The 18,982-nt window shown below is 42.0% G+C and overlaps 1 protein-coding gene across 1 annotated transcript in view; it reads left to right on the top strand.

Annotated features, from left to right (window-relative positions):
• Nucleotides 1–18,982, top strand: part of MSRA (methionine sulfoxide reductase A) — a 563,445-nt gene that overhangs the window by 381,128 nt on the left and 163,335 nt on the right. Inside the window, exon 5 of the mRNA XM_075556441.1 lies at nt 6,775–6,881. Coding sequence (XP_075412556.1) covers nt 6,775–6,881 — 107 coding nt within the window. The remainder of the gene's footprint in view (nt 1–6,774; nt 6,882–18,982) is intronic.

Genomic DNA, 18,982 nt, shown 5'->3' with positions numbered 1-18,982 from the left:
TTTGTCTTCAGTGGTTGTGTCAGGAAGGTGAGCATCATAGAATGCCAATTTAATAGAAGAAAGTATTCTTGTATTGAGGGAGTACTTGAGTGGAGGCCCAATGTCCTTCTACAACCTTAATACTAAACCTATAAATATATGCACATATATCTATTTCCCCATCCTCATATATAAATATATTTGTAGATGTACATGCCTTTATCTAGACTTCTATAAATGTCCTTTGCCTCCCAGCTCTATTCTCTATTTTCCTTGACTTTCCTCCTGTCCCACTATCATGCTTGGTCCTCTCCAGGGTTTCAGCAATCCCTCTTGGTTACATTACCCTTGATCATGCCCAACTAGACCTCCCGCACCCTCCTCACCACCAATTTGGATCACTTATTGTTCCCTTGTCCCTGGGTTTGTTAACACCACTACCTTTCCCCCGACCTCCCCCTCTCCCATGTCCCCCCAGAACTGCCATTCCCGTTGTTTTCTCTTCCAGATTGTTCATCCAGCCTATCTTATTTAGACAGACCTATGGAGATAATAACATGCACAAACACAAGACAGAGCAAAACCAAGCAAAAGTACACAACAAAACAACAAGAACAAACCAATGACAAAAACAAACAAAACACAAGAAAGAAAAGCTTGTAGTTAGTTCAAGGACTGTTTGTTGACCTTTAGGAGTGTTTTCCAGTCTGTTGGGGCACCACGTTCTGGTCCCAAAGTCCACCTTCAGCATTCCCTGGGGACCTTGCTGCTCCGTTCCCTTGCTGTTCTGTTGCACACCATAGTATTTTGCCTCTGTGTGGCAGGACCAGATCAGGTGCAATTCCCACACTGTGTTTCCAGTGTTGTCCCCTGTAGTGCTATGGGTCAGTGAGGGACGTCATGTCTCATAGTAAAATAATATCTTATTGTTCTATGCCATGTGCTTCTTATAAAAGACTTTGCAAACAAGTTTTTCTCTGATTTGAATTACTTTTTTCAATTCATAATATAAATCATTGGAGGTTGAAAGAAATGGTGAAAAGCTAATGATGCTAAACTTTTGGCAGTGAAATATAGTAAAAATAACAGAAAATCTATAGTTCTGTATGTTTTTCATTTTCAGCATCAAATCCTATTTCCAAGTGAACCATATACTTTCACATTTTAGTCCCTTCCTCTTTCAATAAGAAGCCCTGGTGGGGCTGTGGTTTAGCACTTGACTGCTAACCAAAAGTTCAGTAATTCAGACCCAACAAGACACTATGCAGGAGAAAGATGTTGTAGTTGGCCTCCTGAAAGTCTTAGGGACCCTGTGGGGCAGTTGTATTCCGTCTAGTTGAGGTGCCATGAATCACAATCAACAGTGGGTTGCAGTTTAGTTTGAGATCCATTTAATAAGCCCCTGTGTTAGTGAGCTGAAGAGCACATGCATTAGAATTCACCAAGTGTGTGTGTGTGTGTGTGTGTGTGTGTGTGTGTCAAAGTATTACACCTTCTCTTCAGGGTTACTCCATTTTGATAGAGTAAAATCACTCAAATTACTGGTCATTTATGAATACACCCGAGAGCTGTTCTTCCCCCAGCGTCACTCAAGACCGCACAGACTGACAGCAAAAGTTTTGTTTTCTTTTGGTTTCCTGCTCCATCGCTTTAGCACCTTTTGGTCTTCCTTTCTGACCGTGCAGATGTTTAGCTAGTTATCCAGAGGAATGTACATATTACATGTGACATGTTTCATTAGACCATTTAAGAAGGGTTTGGATTGCAAGATCAGAGCTGTAATTCAAATGTGCAAAGGATCTTCACGGACACAGTGTTTTTAACTACATGAATACCTTGAATCTCCGCAATGGATTCATAGTACATTACATTCGGGTCACAGGAAAGGTTCCAGGCACCTGGGCTTGGGCTCCGATTTCTCTTTAGAGCGGCTCTGAGTGTTCTACGGACAAGTCCCAGCACTGCAGGGAACACAAAGACAACAGGGGCACTCTGTACCCGAGCAGGTAGTTCGAGATTTGGTTGGCAGCACATAACAGATAACCAAGTTAGAACGTAAAATCAGGAGTCCTGCTTTCAAAGAATGTCTCAGACATTTCTATCAGGGCAGGCAATCATTTGTTACCTCTCAGCCATGGATCATTTTTATACAAATGTGTGTCTTTACATACTTGTTTAGAATGAGAGTCGTGTGATGATTTAATGCCAAACCGCACAGAAATTTGTGGGGTGTTCCAGATGCTGTCTTTTAGGTTGTTGGGTCATAAACAAGAAAGGATCTAAGCCTGTATATAACCGTGTTTCATCGTGCCATCCTTCTCCCAGGTCATTTATGAAAATATGATCAGTTAATGAGCCCACTCTTATATCATAAGCACAGAGTGATCCTTATTTTTTCCTACCAAATTTTCTAAAAAGCCAATTTTAAGTAAGAAAGCAAAAAACGTTTTTCCTTGAGTCTCTGGTAATTCAAAGTCCTTCAACCAAATAGTCTTTGAAAAGATTTGTTGAAAACTATAAATTATAGCTGAAGACTCTCTTTGACTCATGTATTAATTCCTCTTTTAAAATAGCAAGAAGAAGGAACTAAAACTCAAGTAGATTTAAACAACTCTCCATGGGCACCCTGCTTTTCGGTGTCTTTCACAAATGGAGATGGGTCAAAGAAAAATGCATCACCTGGTATCATATTACTCTTCAAATTATTTTTAAATCAATGAATGAACAAATGAATGGCATATAGAAATGAATGTTGTGAAGTTGTCCTAATTTTATATTATACGGTGCCATTGGGGTAATGACTCCTTTATCTTTATTAAACATCAATAGATTCATATTTTTATTAATTATTAGCATTGGCTTTTCAGACCCACGAATGTGTTTCTGGCCACATGTCACCTTTGTGCATCAAGGAGGTCCTTGTATTATGATGGTGGGGGCATGGGGTTTCAGGGAAGTCAGCGAAGTAAGGGGCGTAAAAGGGGGTTCCTTCTTCAATCCATATGCTGAGCAAATAATCAGAGAAGCTGGGTTAAATGAAGAAGACCTCAGCATCAGGATTCTTAACAACTTGTGATATGCAGATGACGGACAACTTTGCATGTACACAGTGAGAAGGACTTGAAGCACTTGCTGATGAAGATAAAAAAATGTATAGCCTTCAAGATGGATACAGCCTAATGGAAAGAAAACAAAAGCCCTCACAAGTCTACTAAGAGATAAACAGAAACAATTGAAGTCAAGAGATCAAAGGATGCACTGCACTGGGTAAATCTGTGCTCAAGACAACTGGAAAAGTTTGAAAAGCAAGGATGTCACTTTGAGGACTAAAGTTTGTCTGATCACTTCGTAGGCATGTGAAAGCTGGGTGTGAATAAGTAAAACTGCCGAGGAAGGTTGCATTGGAACGATGGCCATGACAAAGGATACTGGCAGTACCAGGGCCTTCAGAAGCACAGCTGGAATGCTCCTGGAAGCAAAGAGGTTGACACCTCATCTGATGTACTTTGAACATGTTGTCAGGAGAGACCAGTTACTGGAAAAGGACATTATGCTCCGTAAAGTAGGTCAGGGAAAAAGAGGAAGAGCCACAATGAGATGGATTGCCACAGTCATCATTGGACAGTGGTCTCAAACAACTGAAGAGGGCTCAGGACTGGGCAGCATTTCATTCTATTGTCTGCAGAGTCACTCTGAGTCAGAATCAACTAGCAAACTAGCAAAAGTGACTCTGGTGTTTTCAGCTACAGCATTTGCCTCTACTAGTCAAACTGCCTAGCTCACTTGTACACTTTGTTGTTGTTGTTTTGCTTAATGATAGGTTATTTTCTTGTTTTCATCTAATGGAACAAATTAAATATGACATAATAAAGAGCAATGGTTAATTGTTTCAGACTCAGTAATGACAACTTGAAGCATAAATCTCACTCACTTCCATTAAGTTGATTCCAGCTCATCAAGACCCTATGCTTGTGGCTTCAAAAAGTTCATAGAAAAATGGAAGTTAACAAAATAATGGAATTTCCCCCCACAATTTTAGAAACTTCTTATAAACTTATACACTCATCATGCAAGAGTTATTTGTGGAAATATTTCCATATGTCTAACACTATACTGGATGCCATGGCTCTAAAACCTCTCCTTCTGGAAGGCAAATGGAAACGAAATATGAACAAACATAACAATATAAAACCTCACTGACATTGAGTTGATGCCGGCTCATAATGACCCCATGGCACAGGGCAGAACTGCCCGTGAGTTTCTGAGACTGTCATTCTTTCTGAGAGTAAAAAAGGCCTGTCTTTCATTCTAGGAGCAGCTGGTGGTTTTGAACTGCTGACCTTGCAATTAGCAGCCCAATAAGTAACCACTACACCGCCAGAGCCCCCAATAGATGGCAATATCATGTGTTTAAACCTCAAAGAAAGGGGCCTGCAAGGCACCAAACTCAAAAGCAGACTGAGGTAGTTAGTTAATCGTGCTAACCTGGCCAATAGACACATGTGGGGTTAATTGAAGGGCGGAGGGATACATGGCTCAGTGAGCCTCGCCTTTCTAGTTCTCGGGTTTCTTGCTTTCCGATTGGACCAGGGTGCAGCTTGCTTTCTGATTGGACCAGGGTGCAGCTGCCTTAGCAGTTCCCTGCTTCAGCTTGCAAGACTGACTTCCGGCAAGACATCTCCAAGGAGAAGCCACATGGATCTCCCCGATGCAGCCCTGGGTGGTGGAGCAGCCGTGTGGAGACCCCTGCCAGTGCTGAGGTGCTTACACGTTTACTGATTCAGCTTTCCTCCTGCAGTTGGAGTCTTAGTGTGTGTTTTGTGAGATGGAGGAGAACTTTGTGGATTGTGTCGGACATATGGGTTAGTGGGTTAGTGTTGGATTTGTGGGCTTGGGCAGCACTGGGTTGGGATGTTTTCTTGATGTGTACTTACCCTTTATATAAAACTCTCCTTTACATGAGTTTCTGTGGATTTGTTTCTCTAAAGTACCCAGACTAATACATTATGGTACCTTGGGAGTGGGGTGCTGGAGAAACAAGTCATAAGATGGAGAGTAGATGTTTCTTTGACCTCTCCCTCATGATAGTTTTTCTTCTTTGTCCAGCCAGAGGTCAGATAAAGCCACACTGTTTACTCGGTAGTTTTCTTTAAAAATATGGGAAGTAGGAGAATAGAAAGTTTGTAAGCCCACTTGCTTTGCGCCATTAAAATTTGATCTTTAGATGGGTTTAGGCCATGCCTGCAAAGAAAGCTTTGAAAAGATGCACCCCACCCAGTGCTTTGGCGTACTCAGGAACCAATGGTCTTTGTCAGAAGCTGGTAAAAGTATGGAACCATGAAGAAAACTCCTCTCTGGGACTGAATGTTAAAGGGAGCCTGAGAGAAAGCTAAAATGCTTGCTAGGTGACCACTGGAGGCACTTGCTGAGTGGAAGTGAGGGAAATGTAGCAATAAAGAGATGGGTTGAGTTTGGCCGCTGACACCGGTGGACTTGGTTTACAGGAAAAAGGATGAGAGTGGGTTGACTGGTGTAAAGTTCATGACCGAGCACGAGGGGCTAGGCTTGTTGAGTTGCGGTGAGAGCCCGTGGTCTAAAGGTAAGGCAACCCATGGGCACCCTGTAGAGGCTGAGTGAGGCAGCCCATATTGAGTTGACAGGAACCTGACCAGATGGAGATTTTCCAGCCTGTAAACGGGTGCATATTGTTTCTGGCTTTATGGAAGGCCTGTCTGGATTTGACTTTGCTTATGGATGCGGACTTAACAAGGTTCCAACTGGAATGGATTCCTCATGTCAGAAAAAATGATTGTCTCCTCAGAACACTGGGTTGATGTAAGTGAGCAGTATATAAATTGGATAACCAAAATTGGGGGATGCGGGGAGGTTAAAGGCATGAAGTGGTTGGCTTATAAACTTTCATAGTTAGGGAAACATTCACCGGATTATTGGATTAAGGTATAGGTGTTACTTAATTGAAATTGTGAGACTAAAGAGTTACCCCATGCCAAGTTGGCAAGGGGTAGATTGAGGTAGTTAGTTTATTGTGTCAACCTGGCCGATAAACACATGTGGGGTTAATTGAAGGGCGGAGGGAAGGTTAATTGAAGGCTCAATAAGCCTCGCCTTTCTAATTCTCCGGTCTCTTGCTTTCTGATGGTCAGACCAGGGTGCAGCTGCCTTAACACAGTGAAGCCTAAAGAAGACAATGATTAGCACAGCTGATGAACTGTGCAATCAGAAAAGACTTCGCAGAGATCAGATATTTGAAATCAGTCTTGAATTTAAAGTTCAGGGTAAAGCCCATGTTCATGGCAGGCTGGGCTTGGGTGAGCGTTTTACATGGTGTGCCTAAGGAAGGTTGGTTTGAGAGATTCCAGTTTTCTCACCAGAGTATACCTTGGTCCACTGAAAACCTGTGCTACTCAAAGGGTGGCCTGTGCCCACCATTACCTGAGAGCATCTTAGGACTGCACAATTTCAGACTCGTCTCCGACCGGTTGAACCAGAACTCCCATTGTAACCAGTTCTCCAGGTTATGTCTTGGGCAGCTATAACTTTCCAAGGCCTGTGGTCAATGTGCCTAAATTCAAAGAGTAAAGCAAAGCAAATGAAAACAGATACCTTACATGCACGCTTAAAGAAAATGATGTCAAGGTGAAATTAAAGCAAGCACTTGGTAGCACCTCAGTCATGGAAAATGGTTGTCTGAACATGTTGGGGTTTTGCTGGGTTGGACTCTCGTATTGTTACCCATTCAACCCCCATAATTCTCTCTGTTTTCTACTTTTCCAGGCATGCGCCAAGGCAATGATCATGGCACTCAGTACCGTTCAGCCATCTATTCTACCTCTGCTGAGCAAATGGAGGCAGCCGCGAGATCCAAAGAGGCCTACCAGAAGGTAGGGTTGCGCTCTCGCCTGTGTCGGGTGGGTTCATGAGGACTTACTCCCGGGTCCTGCGTTTGGAGGAATGGTCTTGTGTCCTCTCCTGCCATTGCATTGCATTTGTTTTTTAAAAAATCTGTCACTCTATTGGAGTAGAGCCATTATGCTATTAAGTAAAATTTTAAGAGGAGGCACGTGAGTATTTCTCTTTAAAATCAACTCGTCCGGATGAATGTGTAGCTTATTATACAGTCTCTCCCTCTCTCTTGCCAATAAGAGTAAATTAGATTATAACACAAATACTCCTCAGGAATGTATAGAGCACATCATGAAACGATTATTTTCGGTCTCAACCTTGATAATACTCACAAAGACTTCTCCCATAGAGATTTAGCGACTCTAAATGCAACTCGAGTGTCGTCTTTTTGAGAGGCTCGCAATAACATTGGAATGTCACTTCTGGTGTTTTCTGATGTTGATTTAGTCAATGACGGGGAACATAACTACAACAATGCTGCTGTAATCTAGAGTTCGATAAAGAGCCTGGGAAGCCGCTGCCCCAGGAGCGTATGAGTTCTCCATGGTGGCAGAGATGTGTCAGTGGAGAAGACTGTCCCAGATCTGTGCCAGCTGGAGAAGAACATGCAACGCAGTGCCACTTTGGCCCCCGAAAGCAGAGAAGGCTCGGGAAGATGCTGCTCAGAAGTTTCCACTCAGCCCTCAGCCCTCCCTGCTTCACACCCTCCCAGTCTGCAATGGTTGTAGGTGATAACTGAACCTTCGCCCTTGTAGGAGGTGACATCTAGAGTGACCCCCAAGAGCCTCCACCCTTGTGTAATATTTTTCTCCTTGAGTGTGGGCTGGATTTGTTTAATGTACTTCTAGTAAATGAGAGAGTGTTGCGATGTTACTTTTGATACTAACTTATTAAAAGACATGGCTTTGCTCTGGGGCTCTCTTTGCCAACTTTTCACTTGTCAGAGAAGGGATATGCCATGCTGTGGGGCAACTCATAAGGCAAAGGACCTGGAGTATAGATGGGCAAAATAGGGAACAGAGGCACATTTACGAGGAAGGTAGACTTAGTGTTGGAAATGTGGAATTTGAGGTACCAGTGAAATGGACAGGAGTCTGATGGTGTCATGAATTATCCTTGGAGCTGCTAGCTGCAAGGTCAGCAGTTCAAAACCACCAGTCTCTCCGCCGGAGAAAGATGAGGCTTTCAACTCCAGTAAAGATGGACAGTCTTGGAAACTCGCAGGAACGGTTCCACTGTGTCCTGTGGGGTTTCTATGAGTCAGAATCGCCCCAATGGTAGTGAGTTTGGTTTGGTTTTGGTTTATGAAAATGGACATCCAAGTGGTGATTAGGAGACTTGGGCTATTCCTGTCTCTTAGGGATGGTTGTTGTGATTGTTACTGGGTTAATACCTGCAAAGTACAGAGTTTATAATATAATAATTTGTCTTTAATACTGCTAGTAGTCATCAACATATATTTAGTAAATGAAGCCCAAGGAGCTGAAAAATAACCTGGGAAAAGTGACAGGATAGATGAGTGCTTCTGAACACCAACTTTTTAGAGATGGTCAGGGCATGCCTATAGCAAGCAAGACAAGGTGCTAGACATTATAGAAAATCAACCCAAGCAGATATTTAAAAAAGCAATTCCAGTTGTTGTAATCTTTATTTAGTTTTCAAGGCCATGTTAGCAATTAATATTAAATTTCAATTGATGCTATTTATACTATGCCTGATTCTGTTAACTTTTCATTCCAATCTTTTGTGAACTTTTTGAAGTCATTCCTCTGTGTGTGTGTGTGTGTACTAAAATTTAGATGTGCAAAATTAGTTCATTGTTGTCACCATTGCCTCAATTATGTTAGTATATTCTGGGCATGTTAATCTTAAATTATAAGCAATTATTTTAACCATTTGCCTTTTGAGTATTCCATAGCCAAGTATATACGAATTAAACACGGAGTTTTTCACCTGTTTTTAAAAACTAGTTATCTTGTGTTTTTCCATAAAGTTTGAGTCTTCTGTGTCTATAGCAAATAGCACTGGTGGTGAAGTGGACTATGCATTGAACTGTTAACTACAAGATCATTAGTTCAAGCCCACCAGCCATCCCACAGGAGCAAGTTGAGGGTTTCTGCTCCTGAAAGATTTAAAGCCTCAGAAACCCTAATGGGAAGTTCAACTCTGCGTTACCGGGTCATAATGAGTAAGAATTGAGTCAGTGGTAGTGAATTTGGTATTTTGGTTTTTTATGTCTTTAGCAGCGGCAAAATAGGGATCGGCAAAATGAGTATACATTGCTGTTGTTTAACACAACCAGGTATTACTGCTTGATCTTCAACTCAGGGACCTAATACTGTTCTGTCCTTATTTTATCTCATATTATTATTATTGTTGTTACCACTTCATCACTGTAATTTTGCTACTTTTATGAATCGGACAACCCCCGTGAAAGGGTCGTTCAACCCCCAAAGGGGTCACAACCCACTGATTGAGGACCGCTGGGTTAGAAGGTGAGGTGGTAGAATTGTGTCCCTGCATAATTTAATCAGAGTGTGTACAGAACTGGTTCCTAAAGCAGGGGCTGGAGAAGAAAGCATATGAGGAGTAACATAGGTAGCTTTTACTACATAAAGACGTTCATAAGTGCTACGACATTTAAGTTAAAAAGTAATGTAATTCTTAATAGACCACACAAGGTAGAGAGATCCTCGGATCCTACCAATTTTCCTCAATAGCTGTGTAAAGGGGAGCACGAAGCTCAGAGGAGACCATGCATTTGCTGTCTTGTGTTTTACAGCCAGGCTAGCCTTGACTCAAGCATCCGAAGCACCAGAGGCACCGAATTAGGAAGAAGTATTTTCTAGCACTCTCAGATTAGGGTCTCGATCTCCACAGTCTCATCAGAAACAGTTAGGGTTTATTTCTAAGAGTAGGAAAATTTTGCAGACAAATCATTTCATTAATTGTATACATACAATTTTCCCTATTAAAGGTTGGCAAGTTTTCTCTTTGCCCTGTCACTAAATTTTGGGAATTCATCTTATTTGAGTCCTGCTGGGACCCCTCACCCTGACTATAACATTGACTTAGGTTACTAATTTAACAGTCTGCACTAGTTTGCCCCCAGTGACCTCCTAGTAAGAAGCTTCTTCAGCAACTTCTTTATATGTGAAGTTTAGAGTGACAGTATTGCTTACCACAAAGCAGCTATTTGAACATAAAATTAGCTGATTTTATCACAGGGACCAATTGTTGGACTAATTAGATGTGCAGGACTGCTGATGAGCCAGAAACACAGAGTGATTTTCCATCTAAACTGGGGTTTTCTGCAAAGTTGGCTGGGTTGTAGATACCAGGCTCTCCAACAACCCACTGGAAATTAAAGATGGCTGATGACATTCACTAACTTCTAATCAGATTAGAGAAAGCAAGAATCTCATAAGACAAATCATCAGAGTGAAACACAAACTTGACTCAAGGTCCTTCGACCTCGAGGATTCTGATTCTGCTCCCTAAATATGACCTAACCCCAATTCAGACTCACTGCCATCAAGTTGATTACAAGTAATAGCGACCATATGGGTCAGGGCCAACCTACGACTGGATTTCCAAGGCTGTAACTCTTTAGGAGTAGAAAGCCACACCCTTCCTCCATGGGGTGGTTGGTGGTTTCAAATGGTTTCCCGTGTGGTTAGCAGTCCAACATGTATATCTATTGGTGCGCCAAGAACTCGAGCAGCATGTAGGTGTTTTTGCTCTTTGACAATGACTTTCCTTAACCTCAATTTTATCTCTCTATTTTCTTAAAGAGTTTCGCAGTGGGATTATTTGCTTTGGGCATTAATTGGAGGAGATCATCTCATGTGTACCTGCTTTTGCATTATCAAATGTAGATAATTCTCCCTCCCACATGAACCTATCCTGATAAAAGTTTTCTAATATCCGAGATCTCTGGTAATGGGGGGCGGGGGAATGGTCAGCATCTGACTTTTTAACATCTTGAAAATGCAGCTCTTCCTCATTTAAGAATTTACTCTTGTGGCCATTTTTTGTTTAAAATTGGATTGTGTCCTTCAAAATGTGTGTTGTGAATCCCACCCTCTGTGCTTGTGGGCGTACTCCCATTTGGGAATGGGTTGCCTTTGTTGTGTCCATGAAGCAGGATTGGTGTGGTGTGTCTCTTGCGTCAATCTCATTTGAGATATAACAGAGATTAAAACAAGCAAGTGAGCCAAGCAGAGAGGGAGGAAATGAGCTGAGAGGTCATGTGTGGATTCCTGGAGCACGCAAAGGGAGAAGGTCTCCCCAGAGCCAGCACCCTGAACTCGGACTTCTAGCCTCCTAATGTTTGTTGTTGTTAACATTGTTCTATGGTACTTGTATTATAACAGCCCAGTGACCTGAGACAGAGTTGGAAGATGGGCAGTGTGAGTCTAACAAATGCTCACAATGGCGAGATGGTTTGGGAATGGGGTAAAGCCTGGGGAAGTTTTAAGATGCCTAATATCAAAAGTCTAGATTGCCTTGCAGAGGCTATTGGTAGAATTAAGGACATCAAGGGAAATTCTGGTGAGAACTCGGAAGGAGTTGAGAAGAGTTATAGAAAAAGTATTATCAGAGAATGCATATGGAGCCAGCAATAGAATGGTGCTAGAAATATGATTTTTAAATGTGTTTCTTTCTAGTGAGGCTTGGAAAACACAATGATTAACATGTGATTGGACAATGGAGGAAAAGTGGTATTTTTATGCATGGCAAAAAAATTATCTGAATTGTATTCAAATGTTTGGGGGAAGGTAAAACTTGAGAGTGATGAACGATGATATTTGGCTGGTGAGATTTCTATGTAAGAGCTTAAAGAGACTGCATGATTTCTCCTTGCAGCTTATTATAAGATGTAAGAGGAACGATGGATTTTAAAATGAACTATACAAAATGAAAACAGAACTTAAAGATGTGGAAAAATGTGTTGTACAAATTAAGGTCACAGGTGTTACAATGTCCAGCAAGGCTGGGTTATACAATCTTTTCTTAAAGCTATTAAGCCTGAGACTGATGAATCTAACCAGCTACCACAGCAGAAAACCCACCAGTTTAGACCCCTGGAGACAGAGAAAGAAGGAAAGAAAGAAAGAAAAAGAGAAAGTTGTCTGCTTCTTACAATTCTACAGGCAGAAAATCGGTCGAAGGCATACCTTCTGTTGTCCTGTAAGAAAAGAACCCGCCGGTGAAGCTTCAAGATCAGTAAGACTCTGGGGAAGAGCATTGGAAGCCGACTCCCAGGTGGGGTCACAGTCTGCTAAATTCCAAACAGCTTCCTAAGTGTCAAAGAATCTGGTCTTTGCTGACTTGGTTCTAGAAGATGGGGCTGCCATTCAAGTGTGCCAGGTGAGAGGGATAGTATTCCTAGGAGACAGAAGGAAAATGGGCCTTACGTGTCACAAAGGATGGGGTCGCTACTTTGAAAGGCTCAGAGAATGGGAGCTGAGCAAGCCGAGGGGGCTGAGTTGGCATCCAGTGGCCTGGAAGGGAGCGTGGAAGCCCATGGTTTGGGCGTCCTCACCCAGGCTCTAGAGGTCATGGCTAATACTCAGTCTATACAGCAGGGCCATTTCCCAAATGGCTTCAGAGAGCAGAGGATTATTTTCCAATCTTGAGAGTTAATATATGTTGTTCTGTTGGGGTTTGTACTTGCTTGGTGCCTCTTATTTCCCTCCAGTTTCTTCCAGTTGTAATGACTATGTGTACCTTTTTGCCTGTTGCATCAAAGTATGTCGGGGACAGATAAGTTATAGTCTATATTTTCACAGGTTCACAAATGTAGATGAGTTTTGCCCAGGGTGGACACTAACTAAAATTCCTCCAATATTCAGAAGCCACGTTTTTGGACTTAAGAATTTGGGGATGCTCTAATGAGGTTAATTTACTTTGCATTTGGGGAGGACGTGAATTTTGAGGGTTGTGGATTTAATTGTATCTCACCAAAGCAGGTGTCATAAATACTAAGCTTTATGCGGAGGGTTAAAGAGCACCTCTGGGGGCATGGTGGGTTCCTCCCTGCACTGCTAATTGATGGGTGCCCAGTTGAACCCAGTGTGCGCTCCTCGGGAGAGAGATGAGCGTGCCTGCCCCCATGAAGAGGTACAGCTTCAGAAACTGAGGGGCAGCGCTGTTCTGTTCTGTAGGATCTTATGAGTGGGAATAGACTCACTGTTAGCGAGTTTATTTATTTTTTGTTTTACACTTATGAAGATTGGTGGTCTCTGCTACATTCATGAGCCTGCGTCAGTCGCTTTTGAAATATGAAAGATTAAGCAGCAATGAGAAGCAAAGATGGAGGAACTGAGCCACCAAGTCATGTGAAGACTGATCAGGAGGAGACGCTCAGAAGAAACAAGGATCCAACTTAGAGCTGGCCGACCGACCAAAAGCCTTCCTCTAAACCTGGTTTCTGTATTTGGACTTTTGGCCTCTTAACCCGCGTGAGAGAAAAATCTTGTTGATTAAGCCACTAGTGTGGTATTTCTGTTATAGCGGCATTAGATACTGAAGACACTTTTATATTATGCTTCTTAAAGCTTGATGAGAATCTAAACATTTTTCTCCTGGTCACATGACCTAGCTCCTTCTGAACACCCAAGCTTCGTGTACATTAAGTAAAATGCTTCCTCTGGATATATTTTTTATCATTAAAAGAACAGGATTTCGTAGACATATTTCACAACATATTAAGTTTTAATGAGAATAAAGTCTTTTAAAAGTGAATATTAAATCACCCACTATATTTCATTATATGTTTTCAAAATCTGTGTCTGTCCCTGTCTGTCTCTCAATCTGTTTATTTACATCTATTCATCCATGAATCCAACGACCTATATCTCCACTATAGACCTATTTCTTAAGTATTTACATAAGTTCATGCTAAATTCCAATTACCTAGCAATCTGTGATCTATCATTACATGTTTGGGCATGCTCAGTACAATGTCATTGAAATAAAAGTGCCCTAGGAGAAGGTAATGCATGTAGCTATTGGATTACTACTCCTATTGCTTTAGAATAAAGGTTCAGTTAGATGATTTAATTACTCTCTCACGCATGTAGTACACAGTCAGATCGTCAATGACTCCCTGTGTTTTCCGGGAAGTGATAGCAAGTGGTAGTTTGTCTCCTTACTGTGTGTTTGAGTGCAGGGTGGGCTGGGGAGAGATGCAAGGTGGGAATAGGAAGATAGAAGAGTGAGTGAGAGAGATGAAAGCTTTCCTTCTCAAATCTGCCTACCTCTATGACCAGTGAAGTTTCGGCTGATTTTTCTAGCATAGCTTAACCACAATTTCTAGATCAGTGATGCTTCGATCGGTGGTCCAGGCTTCTCTGTAATTTCCAGATCTCCACATCCATCTTCCATGCAGTTTACACTTATTTGTCAACGTAGTATTTCCTAAACCAAAGGTTTCTCTTGGACCCATCCCTCTCTCTACAAGCCCCATAGCTTGCTTCGCTCACCCTGTCCGTTGACAAGCTTCCCCATCCATCATTTTCTAATTTGCTTTATCAAGAAAATGAAGCATGGCCCTGGTTCATCGCTTTCCCTTGCCAATCACATCCAATTAACCATGTGAATCTAGGTTTTACCACCAGATTATATTTCAAATGTGCCTGTTTTTTCCTTTGTTTTCAGGTTTGCTCTTCAGGTTTAGGCCACTATCATCTCTAGTCCAGGCCCCTTGGGCTGTTTGTCCTGCTACTTTCACCACCCACCCAGAGCAGCTGGAGTGATCATCAGGAACCAATCATTGAAGTTCCCTGGGTGAAACTCCTCGGTGACTTCCCATTGCATTTTAGTGAAACTTCGATAACCTATAAGGTTCCTCACAGTCTTTCTAGGAAATGTTGTTGTTGTTGTTGTTGTTGTTGTTGTTCGGGGCCGTCGAGCCCTTTCTGACTAGCAGCAACCCCGTCTACACCAGAATGAAACACCCCCGGTCCTCATATTTGCTCTTATGTTTGAGCCCATTGTTAAGGCCACTGTTTCAATCTATCTCAGTGAGGGTTTCTTCTTTGGTGCTGCCCCTCCACTTTACCAATCAGGATGTCCTCCTCTAGGGACTGGTCTCTCCTGGCAACGTGTCCAAAGTATGTGAGACAATGTCTCGCCATCCTTGCCTCTAAAGCGTATCCAGGTTGTACTTCTTCCAAGACATTTGTTTGTGTTTTTTGTTGTCCACAGCGCTTTCAATATTCTTCATGAGCACCGTAATTCAAATGCATTGTTTTTTTGTGTGTGTGGCCTTCCTTACTCAATGTCCAACTTCCAAATTTGTAGGAGGTCATTGAGAATACTATGGCGTGGGTCAGGTGTACCTTAGTCCTTAAAGTAACCTCTTTGTTTTCAGTGTTCACAAGGGGTCTTCAACAGCAGATTTACCCAATGCAATCAATGTGGTGTTTCATTTCTTGACTTCTGGTTTCATGAGAACCGATTGTGGATCCAACTTCAATCTTCTCTTCATTTATCATATTACTGATTGGTACAGTTGTGAGAATTTTGGTCTTTACATTGAGTCTTAATCCATAGTGAAGGCTAAAATCCTTGATCTTCAGCAGCAAATGCTTCAAGCCCTCCTCACTTTCAGCAAGCAAGATTGTGATATCTGCATAAGGCAGGTTGTTAATAACTCATCTTCTAATCCTGATGCCACATCCCTTTCAATATAATCCAGCATCTCTAATTACTTGCTAAACATACAGATTGAATAAGTACAGTGAGATGATACAACCCTGATACACATCTTTCTTGATTTTAAAGCATGCAGTAGTTCCTTGCTCTGTTTGCACAATTTCCTCTTGATTCGTGTCCAAATTCCACAGGACACAAGTGTTCTTGAATTCTAATTCTTCTCAAAGCTATCCATAGTTTGTTGTAACCCACACCAGGGGTCCTCAAACTTTTTAAACAGGGGGCCAGTTCACTGTCCCTCACACCCATTGGGGGCCCGGACTATAGTTTAAAAAAACCAAAACTGAACACATTTCTATGCATACTGCACAAATCTTATTTTGAAGTAAAAAAAAGGGGGGGGGGGAAACCCCGCCGGTCCGGATTAATGTCCTCGGTGGGCCACATGTGGCTGCGGGTCGTAGTTTGAGGACCCCTGACGCACACAGTTGAATGCCTTGGCATAGTCAATAAAACACAAGTAGACACCTTTCTGGTATTTTCTGCTTTGAATCAAGAGCCATCTGGCATCAGCAATTGATACCCCCTTGTTCCACTTCCTTTTCTGAATCCAGCCTGAACTTCTGGCAGATTCCTGTCAATGTACTGCTGCAACCGTTGTTGTGTGATCTTCAGCAAAATTTTACCTGCATGTGATATCACTGATATTCCATAAATGGAGAAAATTATCTGAACATAATTTGTACAGATACAAATCTCTTCCAGTCAGTTTTCCAGCTAGCTGTCTTCCAAATTTCTTGGCATCGGCAAATGAGTGCTTCCAGTGCTTCATCAGCTGGTTGAAACATTCCATTCGTTATTCCATCAACTCCTGGAATCTTGTTTGGGCCGATGCTTTCAGTGCACCTTGACTTTTTCCTTTCAGCACCATTGGTTCTTGCTCATATGCGACCTTCTGAAATGGTTGAATGTCAACTGATTCTTTTTGTTGCAGGACTGTGTATTCTTTCCATTTTCTCTGGATCTTCTTGCATCAGTCAATATTTTGCCTATAACATCTTTCAATATTGCAACTTAAGGCCTGAACTTTTTCTTGCCTCCTCTCAGTTTAATATATGCTGAACATGTTCTTCCTTTGTGACGGACTAACTTTAGGTCTTTGTAGATTTTATCATATTATTTTATTTTGTCGTCTTGAGCCTTTGAAAATTTCTATTCGTCTTTTATTTCAGCATTTCCTCCAGTTAGCCTTCGCTACTCCATGATTAAGAGCAAGTTTCAGAGTCTCTTCTGACATCCACTTTGATTTTTTTCTTTCTTTCCTGTCTTTTGAATGACCTTTGGCTTTCTTCATGTATGACATCCTTGTGATCATTCCACAGCTCATGAAGAACGTCTTCATGTATGACGTTCTTGCGATCATTCCACAGCTGTGTTTGGCATTCTTAGCTTGCCAGACATAGATAAGGTCTTCTGTCATTAGTGTTCAATGAGTCAAATCTAGTTTTGAGATGTTTTGGAAATTCAGGTGGGTTAGACTCAAGGTGGTATTTTGCCTCCAGTGGATTTGTTTTTATTTTCTTCAGCTTCCGCCTGAACTTACATATGAACAAGTGATGGTTTACTCCACAATCAGTTCCCAGCCTCATTTTAGCTGCCTGGTATTAATTCACTCCATGGGCTCTTCTCACAGATGTAGTCAGTTTGGTTTCTGTTTATTTCATCTGGAAAACCCACGTGTATGGTCACCCTTTGTGTTGCTGATTAAGGTATGTGTGATGAGGAAGTTGTTGGTCTTTCAAAATTCTATCATGTGACCTCCTGTCCAGAGCCATGAGGCTGGGCCATTACTTGGAATTTATTAGCCTGAGCTCTGTATTCTTCCACCCCAGCCTACGTGACAGAGCGCTGCAGCTGTGTTTGGCATTCTTAGCTTGTCAGACATAGATAAGGAGGTCTCTATCTGCCTGTACGATTCTGTTCTGCGGTCAGCTTTCCCGGGAAGTACCCTGCCTGTAAAGCTTAAGCAAACAAGGTGTGATGTTCTTTAAATAAACACCTGCATCCTGCTCCCTCTTTCTTCCCCATATAAGCTGTAGCTTTTTACTCAATAAACGAGACTTGATCAGGATACTGTCTTGTCTCCATTTCTCATGCCTCTTGTTCCCCAATTCCCACTCCCCCCTCCAGGGTCCGCGTTGAAGTTCCCACGGGTCGGGACAACCTCCAGCTTTGTTTCTATCATGAAGATCATATTTTGCAACGACTATTCATTCCTTTTCCCATTCTAATTGCCAATAATTATCTATACATCTTGATTGCAGGTTTGATCAGTTTAAGACCAAAGACATTGATATAATTCTTTATTTTCTTCATCCCTAGCTATAGTAAGTGGTTTCTTAAACTTGAGTAGTTGAACTGATTGGATTTTCTTGAGTGTGGGTAGCTATAATCCTACAATGTCCTTTTTGAAGATGGATGCAATACCATTCCTCTTGATTGCGTCATTCCCTGCAAGAGTAGACCACGTGATTTTCTGATTCAAAATGACCATTATAAGTCCATTTCAGCTCACTAATGCCTAGGATATCAATCTCTGTGTTCTATTTCATGGGTGACGACTTTCAACTTTTCATTATTTATACTTCATACTTTCAAAGTTCTGATGATTAGTAGATTTTTCCAGCTGTTTTTCTCATTTTGAGTCATAACCCATCAGCAAATGCAGTTTCCCAAGTTTTACTCCCACAGACCAGTCCACTCACATCACTATGATTGATGACTTTGAGAATGCAGCTCTTCCTCGGTTGTATTTTGAGTGTCTCTGCACCTGAGGTGCTGATCTTCAGGCACTGTGTTTGACAGTGTTTGGCTTTACTCATGAGGCCTTCAGTATCTGGCAGTATTTTTATGCTATCCATCAGGCTTGCACCGGCTACTTCCTCCGAAGCGTTACTTCTTCCTAGTCTGCTCTTAGTCTAGAAGCTGCTGAAACCTGTTCACTTTGGGTGACCCTGCTGGCACTTGAAATACTAGTGACATTGCTTCTTGCATCACAGTAACGCACAAGCCACTGCAGTATGACAAAGTGACAGGCATGTGTTGGCTGTGAAACATGTAACTTTTAATTGGAGGGTCTAATCATTATGGTACAACTAAGATTTCATATGCGAGTCTCGCATAAAGCTCAGAAATTTTGCAAAGCAGTTGAAACCCTGTAGAGACCGGGCCACTCAAGATGAGAAGCAGCTTCACTCAGAGGAAAGGTGTAGGATGTTAAAAATGCCGTGTGCATCCTAAGCGATGGCCTCTGATTGCCACAGAGAGACCGGACTCAGAGATTCGAGGATGTGCTGCTTTGTTTAGAGTGTGCTGTTCTTCAGGAACAATACATTAGCCACAGTGTTCTCATCCC

Source organism: Tenrec ecaudatus, chromosome 8 (assembly GCF_050624435.1).
Source record: "Tenrec ecaudatus isolate mTenEca1 chromosome 8, mTenEca1.hap1, whole genome shotgun sequence".
Classification (NCBI taxonomy): domain Eukaryota; kingdom Metazoa; phylum Chordata; class Mammalia; order Afrosoricida; family Tenrecidae; genus Tenrec; species Tenrec ecaudatus.
Note: the sequence above shows the minus strand (reverse complement) of the source record. Positions and strands in the feature narration are given on the sequence as shown.